At 42.5% G+C, this 18,866-nt stretch overlaps 1 protein-coding gene across 6 annotated transcripts in view; it reads left to right on the top strand.

Moving 5' to 3' along the window:
* Window positions 1-18,866, top strand: part of SRGAP2 (SLIT-ROBO Rho GTPase activating protein 2) — a 275,486-nt gene that overhangs the window by 1,356 nt on the left and 255,264 nt on the right. For all 6 annotated transcript variants that reach the window (XM_066361906.1, XM_066361905.1, XM_066361907.1 and 3 more), the window contains exon 2: window positions 593-1,201. In XM_066361906.1, coding sequence (XP_066218003.1) covers window positions 1,135-1,201 — 67 coding nt within the window. In that variant the 5' untranslated portion in view covers window positions 593-1,134. The remainder of the gene's footprint in view (window positions 1-592; window positions 1,202-18,866) is intronic.

The following is an 18,866-nucleotide window of genomic DNA, read 5'->3' as shown; positions in this document are numbered from 1 at the left end:
CTGCCGACCACATTGTTTTCCTGCATGTGTCCTGTGCCGAGCAGGCTTTTTCCTGCAGATCTCCTCCCCCTCCATCCCCCCCAACATTTTGCTGCCAAGAGAAGCTAGTAACCAAAAACAAAACAACTGGGAGGAGGGGCGGTAGGAGAAGAAAAGTTGTGCCCGGGTGGCTGTCCCTCCCCGGCTTTGATCCCCTTTGATGTCCAGGGAGTTGCCCCGCCGGGGGTCAGGGGCCGCGTCGGAGGTTGGGCAGGGAGGGCTCCCTTAGGCTGGCCGTTGCCCAGCGCTGGCGGGGCGCGGGAGGCCGCCGAGGTGCCGCAGTCCCCGCCCGGAGCCCCGCGTTCCCGCCGCAGTCCCCACCCGGAGCCAGCGCAGGCGTCTGCTAAGTGTTCTCTTTCAGCCTTAAAACAGAATCCAGAGGGAGCTTCCTTCCTCCCCACGTAGCTGTTCGGAGCTCTCCCGGCCGGGCGGCGTTGGTTAGAGATGAATGGGCTGGGGTCGGGCTGTGAACGTCGTCTCTTACCCCACCCCCGCAGCGACTAGGATCTGTGCGGGGGCTGATCTCCCCCTCCCCTTTTCCCTGCATTTACAGGCAAGTGAACCAGAGCAAACGACTTCCGATCCAGTCCGTGCTGCTGCGGCTCCGGTTTGGGATTTGATTTGCAGCATCTTCGAGCCTGTACAACAAAAAACCGCGAAGCACGCCCAGCCCTCCCCCGGCACCCCAATAGGCACCCACTCCCTCCAGGGGACACAGCTGGGCGCGTCCACACCCCCGCACCCTCCACACCATGTTGTGCGGAAGGACTTGCACTCCCCGCCTGTGTCGTTGATGTCAGACCCCAGGCCAGCCTCCGGGCGCTGCAGTTCTCCCGGCTAATGCTAAGCCTGCGGCTCGGGCTCTAGCACAGGAACTAGCCGCTGCCGCGCCCGGCCCCAGCGCCCACCGTCTGCATGTGCCCGCCGTAGCCTCCTGCCCAGCCCGCAGTCCGCGCTCCCCGGAGCGCTGGAGACCACCGCGGGGGGCCCCTTCTGCCCTTGGGAGAAGCGGTCTTGGAGGTATTGATTTCGGTGGTTGGATTTTCCCGTGGATCTATCAATTCACAATTCGAATTTGGAAGAAAGAAGGAAAACATGACGTCTCCAGCCAAATTCAAAAAGGATAAGGAGATCATAGCAGAATACGATACTCAGGTCAAAGGTAAGGGCTTGGAAAATAGCATAATGGGTATGTTCTGTGGAACATTGGGGCAGGTATTTCCACCCTGGTTTGCTGGAGGTTCATTTCTTTGGGTGGAGCAGATGGGGGCAGGCTGACCCCAGAGGTGGTTTCATAGGTGGGTCTGAGCCTCTGAAGGATGAGCAGTGCCAGGGGTTACAGGCTCTGAAAGGGATTTTCAGAGTGGGCTTTTAGGGTTTGTTTCTGTAGGGCTGGGCATTATTTTGTCAGCCCTTTCCCCTGGCTGGATAGCGTGGGGGGAGGGGAAGGAGGTTCTTGGAGAGAAAAAGGCAGCAATTTGTCTCTGGTTGTCTGGGCCAGGTTCCTTGAAGGACTACTGAAATCTGACAGGTGTTAGGGATTTTATTCCAGAGGTTGAAGAGGAGTCTGGGGTGAGAAAGGCAACCTTGAAAATGTGTAGAGGCAGTTTTTTTTTTCTGATGCACTATATCCAAACATGACATTCGCTATGGAATCAGACACAGAAAGTCTGTAGCCAATTTGGGTGCACCTTGTGCATGCCTGGTTTCTGGTTGCCCTGCATTCAACCAGAGATCAGAGAACAGATAAGGTCACGCACACCCATCTCTGCCCTTACCTAAACCTGAATGGAGTTGGGATGTTAGGGTTGCTGGGTGGTGCTCATTCTGGAGGTTGCAAAGACATAATTGTTTAACCCTTCTGCGTGGTCACCCTCTGCTCCAGAATATATGCTTTTAACGACCCACTACCTCTGCAAAAAATGAGAAGGGTAAAGCAAAATGTGGATCTGGAGAAACCAAAGGACCTGTCTTCATGTTGGGTGGACTGCCTGACTTGGCATGTGAATCAAAGCCCCTTTTCAGATAGCCTTTTTAAATCAGCAATTCCAATAGGAGGGGTTCCTGCCTGTTTAAAGAGTCCCAGCATGTGTGTGTGTGCAAGGCACAGTCCCTTCCTGGTCAATGACTGGAAAGAGCCATGTGGCTTTAGCCCATTGAGACCTCTTCAGCTGAGGAATGGGAGAGGTGGGTGGCCTTGAATGTTACACCACATGGTTGGAGCTCTGGGTTTTCCTTTGTTTCAGAGTACAGAGGGAGGGACCCCTCCCTTCTTTTCCTGCACCAATGCAAGGAGATCTTTTCCTATCACAGAAGACTTAGGAAGGGCCATGTCACACCTCTAATGATTGTCTAGGGTGGGGGTAGAGTTCGAGTTTGAAATGGGCAGCTGTCTTTTTTTCTTAGAAGGTAGTTTGAAGTCCCCATTGTGCCTGTAGGATCTTTTTAATGTCATCAGCTTGGTCAATGCTGGAGGTGCCCTGAGGGACCTTCTGTCCACTTGGCTGCAAAGACTGGTGGGTTTATTACAGAAGATGGGGGAGTTGACTGATTGATAGCTTCAGTTGAACTGGGATTGGGAGAGGTGTGGTTGTGAGTTATAATTGAGGTCTTGGCCTCTTGTCACTGTTCATAATCCAGGCCTGTTTTTGTAAACAATAGGTCACTACCTCTGTGTCCCGTCCAGATGCACTATATTCTACTCTGGAACCCCTCCCTTCCAACCCTGCAGTTTTAACCAGATATGTCTTTTTTTTTTTTTTTTTTTTTTTTTTTTTTTTTTTTAACACATTCTATTCTTAACTGTTGCTGTAAGGAGCATGAATAACTTTGACTTTCCCAGATTTCTCTCCCAAAGCATGCCATTTGACTAAGGTGCAAAATGATTTTACATGTTTATTTTTTGGAAGGTTCAGGGCTGATAGGTATTAATAGAATCATATCTGCTGATTTCTTAATCGTGAAGGTCTGATTTCTCATGAGTGTCTCAAAATTAAACACTTTGGGTATTTACAAACATTGCTCATTGCGATAATGTAATGAAGTTGGCTATTTGGGATTTTTCCTTCACCTTGCCACAAGAAAAGTGACTGTTTTGGTTTGCTGTGATAGTTTTCCATTAATACTATTCATAGATTTTATAGGTGGCCGAGCATGATGTCTTACTCAGAGAAGGTGCCCAATACCTTCTCAATGCTTATGAAACTTATTTGAATGGTTTAGTCCCTCATTTTATAGCTGAGGAGAGTACAGAAAAATTAAGAGGCTTGTCCAAGGTCACACAGCTGGCGGTGGTAGATCTGAAACTTGAAGCAGGTTACCAATTCCCAATTCTTTATTCATATTTACTGTGAAACATCATCTGACCACAGTAGGGGGAAAAATCTTTAGGAAGCCAGAATTTGTCAATGAATGAATAATAGTAATAATATGGTAATGATAAATTTTGGGTGTACATAATGCCCTAGCCTGCCCCAAGTACTTTATAAGATTTATATTATTTAATTCTCATATCCACCCTGGAGGTGAAGATTATTTCATTCTCTATTTGCTGCCTGAAGAAACAGTTTTAGCAAGGATAGAAAGGCCCCTCTCCCCCCAAGGTCACACAGCAAATTGACTCCATTCCTTTATTCATCAACTATTTTATTTTTAAGGCCTTCTATGTGTTCTGGGAGTGGCGATGTAGCTGTCAACAAGATAAAAGTCCCCTCCTACTTAGAGCTAACATTCTAGAGCCCCATGGTCTCAGTGGAAGAGCATAGACCTTGGAGACAAAGCACTTGGGTTCTGGGTTAGCTCTGCTGTTCCATTAGCTGGAAGCCCTTGTCAGAATTCTGACTTTCACCTTTTTATGTGTTACCTGGGACTCATAGTGCTGCCAGTCTTCTCTTAAAAATGCCAAGATAAAAAAGAAAATTGCTATTTTGGTCTGATTATTAAGAGCACAAGTATTTGAGTCTAAGGGATCTAGGTTTAAATCTCAGTTCTGCCACTTGCTTGTCTTGCACCTTGGTCCAGTTACAGCAGTGGTCCCCAACCCCTGGGCCACGGACCGATACCGGTCCTGGGCCATTTGATACCGGTCCGCAGAGAAAGAATAAATAACTTACATTATTTCCGTTTTATTTATATTTAAGTCTAAACGATGTTTTATTTTTAAAAAATGACCAGATTCCCTCTGTTACATCCGTCTAAGACTCACTCTTGACGCTTGTCTCATAAGTTTGACAGTTATATTTAAAAATACCAAAGTTTTTACACTGGTCGCATAATTTTATTTTGTGCATTTATCCGTCCCACCCTAAAGGCCGGTCTGTGATAATATTTTCTGACATTAAACCGGTCCATGGCCCAAAAAAGGTTGGGGACCACTGAGTTTACATGACTTGTCTGAGCCTTCAGTTTCCTTACCTGTAAAATAATGTGCATTTACTAAGGTAGTTGTTGGGATTCAGTGAGATTGTATGTAAAAATGATTTAGCACAGTATCTGGTGCTTGAAGTGCTTAGTAATAGCACAATCTGCCCCTGTTAGCCAACTTTCCCTCTTGCTGACTTGTAAGGCTGTGTTGCCTGTTCATTCCCAAAGCAGTAGCTATGAAATAATAAGAAACAAGTCTAGGAGTGAAACTTGAGTTCTAGTAAATTTCTCCAGTAATGGTGAAATGTGTCTTGGGCTAGTCACTTAAACCGTCTAGACCAGTGATTTTCACCTTTTTTCATCTGATGGCACACATAAAGTAATAACTAAAATTTTGCGGCACACCAAAAAATATCTTTTTTTGCTAATCTGACAAAAGGAGTGGGTATAATTTTGATTCATTAATACTGGATGGCTATTATTGTGTTGGCTGTTGTCATTTTTTTTTTATTTGACAGTCTAAGGGAAAATATCTAGATAGTTAGGCATTGCATGTTCTAAAAATTGTGGCACACCAGTTGAAAATCACTGCTCTAAGACCTGTAAGAGGAACAGGTAAACTGCATAATTGTTGATGCTATCATTCTCTATGTATCTTACCAGTCTTGGGTCCTGCTTTTCAGTCAGAGTAGTTTGAATCAAGTGGGCTCTAAATGGACTTTGTGGGACCCTGTCTATCCCGTGGTTTTTGCCTCCTTCCCTTTAAACCACCTGCTTGCCTGTGCTCTGAAGGACTTCTGAGACTGCAGCCCCAACCCTGCCGCATGTGGTTTTATGAGGGGCTTGCCTCCTTAGCCTGTCTTGTAGCAGCCTTCTTAAAAACCATCATTGTTTTTGGTTTGTGGGTGTTCAGATTCCTTTGAAAGTTCATGCCTTGCTAATGTCTGACTCTAGAGCATAATATTCTTAGTGCTTTTACATGATTCTTTCCAATTTACAAAGCTCTTTCATATACATTAATCTCTGGAAACTCTTGACAACCCTGGTCTGATTCGTGGTCACAACCCGAGGTCTGTTAGGTTCTTTTGGGATTGGAGCATTGAAAGGTAGGTGTATGGTTACCAGAGGTGATCATCTGGGTGGTATTTGGGTGGGTACATATCACTGTATACAGTCCCAGCTCTTGTCCTGTACAGTCCCTGAAAAGGTTGAGATTGACAGTTCATGCAAATATTCCAGGAGAAATCATCTGAAACAGAATGGCATTGTGTGCTGAGCAGTTAAATTGTCTTTCTGCAGAACATTAGGGGTCTCATCTTTTTTTTTTTTTTTTTTTTTTTAGTGTCTTAGAACAACAGTGGGTGTGCACCACAGAGCTGAGAAGGGAAATTTTGTGATTTCCTTATGGAGCGTTTTGATAGAAAAGCCTCAGGTCTTTGCCTGGAACAATTTAACCCTTTCAGAGCAGGGGATGAAATTTAAAACTCTAGACATATTGTGTGTGCACATGCATTTGGGAATGTGAATTGTTCCTATTTAAACAACTTGTTCCCTTGGGAGGTCTGAGTGGTTCTTTACTCATGCCAAAGAAGGTCTGTTCTGAAGATTCTTTCCTCCTTGCCCCCACTCCCCAAGGGAACTTTAAATATAATCAGTTTGTGAAAAGCTGCAGTAAAATATCTCACTGGAATCCCCAAGCAGATGCTATCATTTTCCTGTGAGATGATTGAAGGCTCCTCTTCCCTTGCTCAGGGAAAATAGGACTCTGCAGTCAGGTGAACTAGAAGAAAATCAAGCTCTTGGAAAATTTCAAGTCTCCTATATGTCAGAGTTGAAGGACCCTAGAGAAAGGAGGTAAGCAAGGAACTGGGGATGCCATATGCTGTACAAAGAAGCAATGATTAGAAACAGTGTTCCAAGGAGTCTTCAGCTTTTCCAGTTCTAGGCATTCTCTTGGGAAATGAAAACTGAAATTTCCTTTGGAGAAGCCCATCAGGTAGTTAGTTATGTCTACATTGACACACACCACATAGATGGAAAGGCTGGACAAGCTCTGATCATTCTCTGCTATGAAGTATTCAGAGTGTGACCTGGCCCTGATAGGTAGGGTACACACCCTTTGAAAATCAGCAGATGCCCAGCCCCTGACTCATAAATTCCCACCGTTCATTCCAGGTACATGTGGGCTGCCAGTGGCATCTTTATGGTTCTCCTTCCAGAACATGGTTCGCTTCATGGGAAGATGCTTACCTTATACTCTAGATCAGTGGTTTCCAACCCCCGGGCTGCAGACCGGTACCGGTCCATGGGCCATTTGGTACCAGTCTGCAGAGAAAGAATAAATAACTTACATTATTTCTGTTTTATTTATATTTAAGTTTGAGTGATGTTTTATTTTTAAAAAATGACCAGATTCCCTCTGTTACATCCGTCTAAGACTCACTCTTGACGCTTGTCTCGGTCACGTGATACATTTATCCGTCCCACCCTAAAGGCTGGTCCGTGAAAATATTTTCTGACATTAAACCAGCCTGTGGTCCAAAAAAGGTTGGGGACCACTGCTCTATTGAATTGGTCTGTTGGGGAATCTGGGAAAGTTACCTCAGAAGTCGTTTGCTTTAAATATAAATAATGAGAGTACTTAAAAAGATTAAAATTTTAAACTTATTTATTGTTTTTAGAGAGAGAGATACAGGAACATTGATTTGTTCCTGAATGGGCCCTGACTAGGGATTGAACCCACAACCTTTGCATATGGAGATGGTGCTGTAACCATCTGAGCTATCCAGTCAGGGCAAAAGACATTTTTTTTTGTTTCCCAGAGAGAGGCAGGGAAAGAGAGATAGACAGGAACATTGAGCTGTTGCTGTGTGTACCCTGACCAGAGATCAAACCTGCAACCTTGTTTCTGGACGATTCCCTTAACTGACTTAAGCTAATTGGCCAGGGCCAAAAGATTTTTTTTTTTTTTTTTTTTTCCCCAGAGAGAGAGAAAGGGATAGACAGGGACAGACAGACAGGAACAGAGAGAGATGAGAAGCATCAATCATTAGTTTTTCATTGCGCGTTGCAACACCTTAGTTGTTCATTGATTGCTTTCTCATATGTGCCTTGACCGCGGGCCTTCAGCAGACCCAGTAACCCCTTGCTGGAGCCAGCTTGGGTTCAAGCTAGTGGGCTTTTTGCTTAAACCAGATGACCCCACATTCAAGCTGGTGACCTTGGGGTCTCGAACCTGGGTCCTCTGCATCCCAGTCCGACGCTCTATCCACTGCACTACCACCTGGTCAGGCCCAAAAGATTTTTTTAAATGACACTTTTACTAATTTTTACAATAACATGTAGGAACTCTCTCACCTCTAATTGTAAATACATACCTCATAAAATTTACCATCTTAACCATTCTTAAGTGTACATACATTCACATTTTTATGCAACCGTCACTACTATCCTTCCAGAGAACTCTTTGTGTGTGTGTGTGTGTGTATTGTATTTTTCTGAAGTGAGAAGCATGGGGGAGGCAGGCAGACAGACTCTTGCATGCGCCTGACCCAGATCCACCTGGCATGCCCACCAGGGGGCAATGCTCAGCTCCTCTGGGGCATTGCTCCGCTTTAGTCAGAACCATTCTTGTGCCTGAGGCGGAGGCCATGGAGCCATCCTCAGTGCCCAGGCCAGCTTTGCTCCAGTGGAGCCTTGGCTGCGGGAAAGAAAGAGAATGATAGAAAGGGAAGGGTGGAGAAGCAGGTGGACGCTTCTCCTGTGTGCCCTGGCTGGGAATCGAACCTGGGACTTCTACACACTGGGCCGACGCTCTACCGCTGAGCCAACCGGCTAGGGCCAGAGAACTCTTTGTATCTTGCAAAGTTTAAACTTTTTACCCATTAAACAATATCCCCACCCCCACCCCCCCAGACTCTATATGACTACTTTAGGTACTTAGTATAAGTGGAATCATACAGTATTTGTCCTTTTGTGACTGGATAATTTCACTTACTATAATGTCTTAACGGTTTATCCATGTAGCATTATCAGAATTTCCTTCCTTTTTAGGCCACTGTATGTATAGACTACATTTTGTTTATTCATCCATTTGTCAGTGGACACTTGGCTTGCTTCCACATTTTGGTAATTGCAAGTAATGCTGCTATGAACATTGGTGTATCCCTATTTTTAAAAAATGTCCTATTCATCAAAGTTTTACCAGCCTGCATATACATTTCTATTTAATCACCTGTCATAAATATTTTTAGAAGTAAGACAATATATGCACCATATTTTAATCTTATGAATATGTATTTACCTTCACAATAAGAGCATTATATATTATTAACAATTTTATACTTTTTGACAGTTGCATGAATTACTGGGGAGCATTTGAAATTTTGCTTACCAGCATATGTCATCAGTCTGGCTCACATAAACTCATAAAAATTCAGAAAACAAAAAAACACAATTACTTGAATTACTAAACTTTCATTATATTTTTAAAAGCCTTATTGAGGTTTAATTGACATATACGGGATAATAAACAGCACATGTTTAAGGAATACATTTGGAAAGTTTTGACATATATACCTGTGAAACCATCACAATCAAGATAAGTGAACATAACCATTACCACCAAAATTTTCATTATAATGTGTTGATATATATTAAATAACTGAATAGCCACATTATAGGAATGATGTTAGCTTAAAAATAAGGAAAAGCCAGGTATTACCAAGTTTAAAAGAGTAATAAATAGTGACTCAAACTACCCATGTTGGTTCCTAGAAATTTTATTTAATCTTTGTGAATCAAGACAGTCTCCCAGGGAAATGGGGTTTATAATTATCTATATTGTAGCCATTACCTATGTGCTTAGGAGGGAAGGCACAGTATAGAGGGAGAAAGAAAAAAGTCTTGTAGGTGTTAGAAGTTGATGAGTGACAGTATCTGTTTTCCTGTAGACCTGGCTTGAACCAGTCCCTAGGGCCTCATGCTTCTTCTGAAGCGGCCATAAATTAAGCCAGATGCCAGGGGGAGGGGCTGGGGCTCCCAAAGGAGATCTCAGAATGTTATGAATATGGCTTCTTTCCTCTAATGATTGATTCCATACTGCCTAATGAATAGAGACCAGCTTCCCAGGTGAACATTAACTTGGTTCTCAATCTTGGCATCAATTTTGTCATTTTAACCGTGTTTCTCATTTTACTTTAAGAGAATTGGAGGCCTGGCTGAACTTTTTGCCATTTTTTAAATGCATGTACTGTACTATAACATTTTGCTGTTTGTCTTGGGCTTACTATGTACTAGTTATAATAGTACTAAATACTCTATGAAGATTATTTCCATATCTTATAACTAACCTCAATAGGAATTATTGTTGTTATCCCATTTTGCTGATGAAGAAAGTGAGGTGTAGGAGATTCAGTGACTTGCCCCAGGGCTGCACCTGGTGAATGATGGAATAAGAATCTGAACGTCAGTGGTTACCAGAGTCTGAGGTCTAAGTGCTGTTCATGGAATACCCCTTTCTCCCTACCAAGCCCTCGTGTCTACCTACTGAAATCTCACCCTTCCAGTAAAACCAACTTTTCTTGGATGCCTTCCTTGGTCACTCTAACCAGAAATGACTCTTCCTCTAGTTTACTCACACAACATTGTGACATTGATCTTGTACTGCCTTATATTTTAAGTGTTTGTCTTTTAGTCTTCTCTCTTCTACTGGACTTCTAGTAGGAATGCTTTGAGGTTGTGTGATGCAATGCAAAGAATAGAGGCTTTGGAACCAGCCCTCAGTTGGAATCTTGTCAACATCACCTTGCTCTATGGCCTGGTTCAAGTCACTCAACTTTTTTTCTAAGCTTTCTCTTCTGTGAAATAAACAAGACCTACCTTGCTGATTTATTGCAGATGGGTATAAAATGCTAGCTCAGTGTATGGCAAATACTATATTAAATGCTAATAAGTAAGTAGTTCTTACTGTGGGAGTTTATCAGTTAGAAAACATGTCTGTAACAGTATTATAGTATAGTATTAATGGTGGCCCTTAGTAAATATGTATTGGCTATAATGATGAGTGCATAAATGAATGATCAGTGCTACTAAAATAATGTTTTTAGAAATAGTTTCTTAATTTGATCTTGACAATATAGCTTGCATGAAAGCACTAAAAAATTTGTTTAAAGAAACAAATTTGCTATTCTGTTAAGATCATAGCATAAAAGACTGTTTACACTCATGAGTTTCTACTTACTTTGGTCATGTTTTCTAATACCATAAAGCTGAACTGCCTCTCATTTCCTTACCATATTACTTTGTTTCATGCTTCATGCTTTTTCATGCTGTGCCCTCTCTTTGTAATGAGTCCTTTTCCTTGAACCTGGAAAACACTTACTTATCCTTTAAAATCCAGCTTAGATGCTACCACCCACCTCCATGAAGTCTTCCATGCTTATCCCTGCTCTCTGCACAGTGACCCTGTGCAGTATCCCAAGCAGGTTTCTTCAGCATCTCCCTTTGCTCTCTGCACACGATTAATCTGTGCACTCTCAGCATCTTCCCAGCATTGTCCTTGTGCTTACTTATATTATTGCACTCACCATATTACATTGTAATCTTTTCATTTATATCTCTGTTTACAACTCACTGAGCACCTTGGAGACAGAACTGTCATTTCCATGTGTCCAGCTTCTGGCACATAGTAAATACTAAAATGCTTATAAATTAAATGTAAATCTTTTGAGTTGAAGTTGGATGTGACAGTCATGATGCCATGCTTCTGCATTTCTCCTCCTATTCCAATGAAGGGCCTTCTCTCTATATTAATGTTTGCAATTCAGAATAGATCAAACATTGTAAAATTGTCACTACACAAGGACAGGTACAAACTATATAGCATGTGGAGGCTTCCCAGTGGGGGATGTTTTTCCTCATTTACTACCCCACTGCCTTCTTTAGAATCCTTGCCCTAAAGCTATAATTGAGTTGATGAAATTTCTTCAAGCATGTCTCTCTCCGTGTAAACCAAGAAAAATATTAACTCTGAATTTCCAAAGAGTTTAAAACAAAAGTGAAGTTTTCTGTAATTGAAAAACACATTCTACATTTGCCTAGGATATATTTATCATTTTAAACAGATAGTTGAAGTCTAAACATTCAGAAAGTTTAGGAGTTAAAACAGTTGACTTGGAGTTAAAACAGTTTTGCCCAGAAGTTGAAATAGTTGACCTGGGAAAGGAACTGTTGTGACACTCAAAGCAGGGGTTTGGAGAGAGCTGTTGCCTTGTTAGAGGCAGCTGCATGCTTTATGGTAAATGGGAGGAAAGAAAGGGACAAACAGGAACTCTTCCCTATGGTTTTTCATGTCACTTGGTATTAAGTAGCCTTGACTTTATTTATACGTGGTGAACGAATGGTTCTGAGCTCAAAATATATATTTGTAAGGAAGGAAATATAGCTGGGGGGGGGGGTGCATCTCTGTGGGTATTTTAAGATGCCACCTGTTAAGGAAAAGGCAAAGTTTTTTTTATTTTTTTTAACCTTTTCTTTTACAAATGAATTGATTGATGGGCAGGGGACCTGAGTGGCAATGTAAAAGCTTTGACCTTGTCTTTGCTGTCTGAACCCAGATTCTGCATTTCACATTACACACAGCGTGGTGGGCAAGGTCTGAATCCTTCTCCTCCGTGGAGAAGGTGGCCTTGCCAGCTGTGGATTGCTGGGTGGCCAGAACCCACAGGAAGATGAAGCACAGAAACAAAGGGGCCCAAGAACAGGAGCTGGCCAACAGATGACATGCCGTGAGCTTTAAGAAATACATCCTATTTCTGAATAGTTGGCAACAATTTCTTCAAACATTTAAACCACTTAGAGATCTCTTCCCTTTTTTTCCACTTGTCTTTTTCTAGTATGTATATGTACGTGTGTGTGTATGCATATACAAGGGGGCACAAAAGTAGGTTTACAGTTGTGAGTATGCAAAACAGCTTACTCTTGTATTATTATTTGTTATTTTTTCCATATGAACAACTGTAAATCTACTTTTGCCTTATTCCTGTATGTGTGTATTTATTATTGGTGGAGTATTGGGTCAGATCTTGTCAGATGAGTAAGCTGTTTGTTAGGGAGTATTCTTTTTTTTTTTTTGTATTTTTCTGAAGCTGGAAACAGGGAGAGACAGTCAGACAGACTCCCGCATGCCCCCGACCGGGATCCACCCGGCACACCCACCAGGGGCGATGCTCTGCCCCTCCGAGGCGTAGCTCTGCCTCGACCAGAGCCACTCTAGCGCCTGGGGCAGAGGCCAAGGAACCATCCCCAGCGCCCAGGCCATCTTTGCTCCAATGGAGCCTTGGCTGCGGGAGGGGAAGAGAGAGACAGAGAGGAAGGAGGGGGGGGGGTGGAGAAGCAAATGGGCGCTTCTCCTATGTGCCCTGGCCGGGAATCGAACCCGGGTCCCCCGCACGCCAGGCCAACGCTCTACCGCTGAGCCAACCAGCCAGGGCCTGTTAGGGAGTATTCTTGACTTAGGTACCTATTTTGGAGCAGTATTTCTTTTGGGCCATAGCAAATGAAACTACAAGTCCTACTTAGATAGTGAGTGGTTCCAAGGGAGAGAGTACTAGATTTGGAGGCAGAAGCTTGGTTTCTAGTTTGGCTTTGCAATTTACAACTATGATTTTTTTTGGGGGGGGGTAACTCACCTCATTTATAAAATAGAGACAATAATTCCTAGTCCGGGCTAGTAAGGATGATGATGATGATGATGATGATGGCTAGTATTTATTGGGTGCTTCTTATGTCTAAGTTCTTCTGCTTTAAGCATTTTCCGTATATCAACTCATGAATCTCCCAATAGCCCTATGAAGTAGCTAATATTATTATCCCCATTTTACAGGTGAGGCACAGGGAGGCTAAATAACTTACTGCAAAACACACAGCTATAAAGTGATGAAGATGGAGTAAGGCCAGCTTAACACTATTGTAAGGCTTAAGTGGAAGAATTCATTTGAGGGGCCTTTGAAACTATAAGTGCTGTACACATTTAATTGATTGTTATAAATTCCTATTATCTTGATGCATAGAACAGTTAATGCAGTGGTTTAATGTCTTTCTGCTACGTACCTACTTGACCTGTCTATGCCTTGGTTTTCTCATCTAGGAAATTAGGGGTTAAGTCAGAAAATTTCCATGGTCTTTTTCAGCTTTCATGGTTCATGATTACTGCTTATTGAGGATGATAATTTTTCCCCTTTTGAAGATGTCAATTTTCCCCCTATTAAGCAGGCACACTTGTAAGTACAAAACCTATTATATTCTCTGAAGGACACTCTCCCCACTCTCAGGGTTTGCCATGTCTGCATGGCTGCTGCACACTTTGGGAGGGTGGCCTCAGGTGGTGGCAGATTGGCAGCTGGCCTGGAGAGCGGTTGAAGTGCTACTTGGTTAGGAGTCACTATCTTATAGGAAGAGATGCTTCTCAGAAAAATCGAGGGCAGGGATAGTTACTTGATGGGCCTAGAGGTGGATTTGTGACTGGATTACTAGGGACAACCAATGCTTTAATCAGGATAAATATATTAAACCTTGGACTTCCAATAAGGTTAGAGACCTCCAGAGTGAGAAAATTCTCTGCTCTTACTGGTGTGTATGGTTTTCTTTCTCCATCTTGGTGGGCCAGTAATGAAACTTCTGTAATTTGTGTTATAGACATTTATGTTGCTGTGTGCAGCACTTGAATTCAAAAGAAAAAAAAAAAAGGAATCCGGGTGATTGTCTTTAATTAAAATTAAAGAAATGAGGCAGTGGGAGGCTTTTAATCTCACATGTGGGCTGGGATGAACTGGGGGGAGGTGGTATAGATGTGGAACCCATGTATTCGTGTAGACATCTAGGCTGTGAGGGAAGTGACTTCAGGCTCTCTTGGAATGTAGGATGTCCTCCTGCCTCTTATACTCCTCTTCATATACTAGGCCCTTTGTCAACTCGGGTTTCTTTGTGGATTGTGGTGCGGTATGCTGTAATCTCAAGTTGGAATGTTTTTATGTTTGTGTTTTTTTTTTTTTCGTTTTCACCTAATGAATTGTCTATGTAACAGTCTGTTTTAAAATGAGTATTATTATTTATAGTGACAGCTCATATTTTTATCATTACAGCATTTAAAAATATTCATAAAGGAGGAAAGGCTGTAGGGTAGCTACATAATTTTGGACAATTCCTTACACTATTTTACAGGTGGATTATTGTCCTGAGTGAAAGATAGAAGTGAGGGAAGAGATATTGAAGATTTTTCCTCTTCATCTCTCCTACTCCTGGTGTATGGTTTCATCTTTAAATGACATCAGTAGGCTTTGTGTTTTAGAAACTTCATTGGAGTCAATTGTGCTTCATCTCTTGATCTCTCTTACTTATTCAGTGATTTGTGGTGATGTAAGTTATCTCAGCTCTTTGCTGTCAGCAATTTGAAATGAAACATTGAAGCATTTGGGGTAGATGATATCTGTTGCTTTGATTAATGAGGTTCTTGAACTGGAGGTTTTAAAACCAGTAACAACACAATTTTAAAACACTTAGTACTCCTTAAAACTATGGTAGCTCTCACTGCAAAAGCTTGAAACCGATTTGTGCCAGTTATTTCCTTCTAAGAGTCACTGTGTATGTGAGCTTTCTTTTGCTCTTTTGGCTAGGGAGAACTGCCAGTCCAGAAATGCCAGCTCTTCTGGATTCCGCATCAAAAAGAGTTAATCATTATCTAGGCAAAACCAGAAAACTCCTAAGTTTTTAACCTGTTGCCTTAAACCTCCTTACTCCTCTTAGAAGAAAAGGCACTTGTGGGTTCCTGTGAGCACTCATTCTCTCTCTCTCTCTCTCTCTCTCTCTCTCACACACACACACACACACACAAAACTTAATGTAAAACGATCTCATGTTTATGAGAGTTGGAATTACTTGGGAGGGATCCTTGTGTTCTGCAGGCTCAATGGGCATGATGTGAAAGCAAGGCTATTTGGCCTGTGGTGACTGCAGATAAGAGTGTGATATGTAATTGAGTAAGAATTTGAAAAATTATCCGATAACATTAGGCGCAGCAAAGCACCCGCTTGTGCATTTTTTTTTTTTTAAATGCTGGAAAACTATTTGGAGGAGGAGTGAGGAGCTAGCATTGTTTTCAGGGCGTGGGAACCCCTTCCCCACCCCAGGAGAATGTTTGCCCAGGCAGAGATTGTGAAGTCTCTGAGAGATCCTCACAGATCAGTTAGTGCATTCTTCTGCCCCCGCTGGTTAATTCTTCAGTCCAATCATTTAAGGAAAAGGGCTGTCAGCTGTACTTTAAAATCCTTTTCAGCCTACTTTCATATCTTGTTCCAGTGACCCAAAGTGTAGATGGTCCATTCTTTCATTTGCAGAGCTTGAAATAGGGTAAAAAAGGAGTCCTGATGAATTGAACTCAATTGCTGTCACCACCACACCCTCTGTATAGGCCTTTGCTTCATTTGAGTTCTCAGTGGCTCGGGGAAGGAAGTAATTGATGAAACTTTCAAGGTGTGGGTTCTTAGCTGCTAGGGTATTCTTATTCCTAGTTCCCTCCCCTCCTTGCTTCCCCCACTGTTGGGACACTTTGTATTGAAAAAGAAAATCATGAGCTAATTTTTACGGGCCACCCATTTATTTAGCAATTCTCTGTGCTTGCTGTTGTGTTAGGTTGTGGGCAAATAGAGCTAAATAACAGTCTATTCAGAGTTATGGACAGATTACACAGTACAGTGGTAGGACCACATAGAGGGGTGTAGAAGGCTTAGTAAATGGGAGAATAATCCGATATTGTTGATAAGGCTGGTTATGAAAGAAGATTGTGACTGTCCCCTTGTATTTACAGAGCACTTGGCAAGCTGTTAAGTGCCTTTCCATGCTTTTTCTCATTAATCTCAGAATGATACTACAGCGATTTCAGGCCTTTTATTTCTTTATTATTATTTTTTATAAGAGTATATTTAAGCCAAACTGACCACATATGCTAGGAACCAGATCTCAAAAGCTTTTGAGATTTCAGGCCTTTTATTTCTTTATTTATTATTGTTATTTTTTATAAGAGTGTATTTAAGCCAAACTGACCACATATGCTAGGAACCAGATCTCAAAAGTTCCCTCAGGCCTTTAAAAAAATATTTTATTTAGAGATAATTATACATTCACATTCAGTCATAAGAAATAGTACAGAGAATACATATACCCTTTATTTAGTTTCCCTCAGTGATAAATATTTTGCAAAACTATACAGTATCACAATCAGGACATTGACATGGATATAGTCAAAATACTGAACAGTTCTATCAGTATATGGATCCTACATGCTGTCCTTTTTCAGTCCTCGCTACCTCCCGTCACCTAATAGCTCCTGGAACCATCAATCTGTTTTCCACATCTACAGTCCTGTCATTTCAAGAATATTATCTAGGCTCTGGCCATGTAGGTCAGGGCACACACAAGAATCAACCAATGACCGCAAAATAAGTGAAACAACAAATGGATGTTTCTCTCCCCCCTCCCCCTCCCCCTTCCTCTCTCTCTCAAATCAGTAAATAAAAAATTTTAAAAAGGTTATTATCTAAATGGTGTCATACGGTATATAGCCTTTTAGGATTGCCCCCCCTCCCCACTCAGCATAATTCTTTGTAGATTCATCCAGGTATTACTAATTTGTTCTTTTTTATTTGTGAATTATATTCCATAGTATGGATGTACCACAGTTTGTTGATCATTTACCCATTGAAGAACAACTGGATTATTTCCATTTTTTTGGCTATTATGAATAAAGCTGCTATGAACATTCATGTACAGATTTTTAAACATTTTTTTTAATTTTTATTATTTATTTTTTACAGAGACAGAGAGTGAGTCAGAGAGAGGGATAGACAGGGACAGACAGACAGGAACGGAGAGAGATGAGAAGCATCAATCATTAGTTTTTATTGCGCGTTGCAACACCTTAGTTGTTTATTGATTGCTTTCTCATATGTGCCTTGACTGTGGGCCTTCAGCAGACCGAGTAACCCCTTGCTGGAGCCAGTGACCTTGGGTTCAAGCTGGTGGACTTTTCCTCAAACCAGATGAGCCCACTCTCAAGCTGGCGACCTTGGGGTCTGGAACCTGGGTCCTCTGCATCCCAGTCCGATGCTCTATCCACTGCGCCACCACCTGGTCAGGCTCATGTACAGATTTTTGTGTGAACAAGTGTTTTTTTAAAAAGTGAAATTAATTGCCTGACAGGTGGTGGTACAATAGATAGAGTGTTGACGCTGAGGTCCCAGGTTTGAAACCCTGGGGTCACCGGCTTGAGTGTGGGCTCATCCAGGTTGAGCACAAGCTTGCCAGCTTGAGTGTGGGATCACTGATGTGATCCCATGATTGCTGTCTTGAAGCTGAAGGTTGCTGGCTTGAGTCCAAGGTTGCTGGCTTGAACAAGGGGTCACACTGGCTTGGCTGGAGACTCCCCCTTCCCCCAAGGCATGATGTAAAGCAATCAGTGAACAACTAAAGTGCCGCAACTATGAGTTGATGCTTCTCATCTCTCTCCCTTCCTCTCTCTCTTTCTCTGTTCCACTATTCTTACCCCCCCCCCCAAAAAAAATAGAGTTAATTTTTTTTTTATTTTTTTTCATTTTTCTGAAGCTTGGAAACAGGGAGAGACAGTCAGACAGACTCCCGCATGCGCCCGACCAGGATCCACCCGGCACGCCCACCAGGGGCGATGCTCTGCCCACCAGGGGGCGATGCTCTGCCCATCCTGGGCATTGCCATGTTGCGACCAGAGCCACTCTAGCGCCTGAGGCATAGGCCACAGAGCCATCCCCAGCGCCCGGGCCATCTTTGCTCCAATGGAGCCTTGGCTGCGGGAGGGGAAGAGAGAGACAGAGGAAAGCGCGGCGGAGGGGTGGAGAAGCAAATGGGCGCTTCTCCTGTGTGCCCTGGCCGGGAATCGAACCCGGGTCCTCCGCACGCTAGGCCGACGCTCTACCGCTGAGCCAACCGGCCAGGGCGAGTTAATTTTTTTTTAATGGAAAAATTGTAGATTTAGAAGGTTGGAAATCTGGGTTTTGCTTCTCATTAGGAGGTGATATCTTCTGCTTGCATCCAAAGATTATTGTGTAAATAAACAGATAATATATGGTAACATGTTTTAAATGCTAATAAAATGTAAACAGGTATGAGTAGGACAAGATACCATTTCACAGTGTTCTAAGTTCTGGGAGAATACCAGCTGTAATCTAGAATTGCAATCTAGAGATAGCTCTTTTAGGCTATCCTTTTATTATTATTATCGATGTGTAGGTGTTTCTTATATTCTGGTTACACATTGTTGATAATACAGGTTGCAAATACCTTCTTCCAGAGTTGGCTTATCTTTTCATTTTTTATTGGATTCTTTGATGTGTATGAAATTTAAAATTTTCAGATACAAATTTATCTAAATATATGAA

Source organism: Saccopteryx leptura, chromosome 2, assembly GCF_036850995.1.
Source record: "Saccopteryx leptura isolate mSacLep1 chromosome 2, mSacLep1_pri_phased_curated, whole genome shotgun sequence".
NCBI classification, from domain to species: Eukaryota; Metazoa; Chordata; class Mammalia; order Chiroptera; family Emballonuridae; genus Saccopteryx; species Saccopteryx leptura.
Note: the sequence above shows the minus strand (reverse complement) of the source record. Positions and strands in the feature narration are given on the sequence as shown.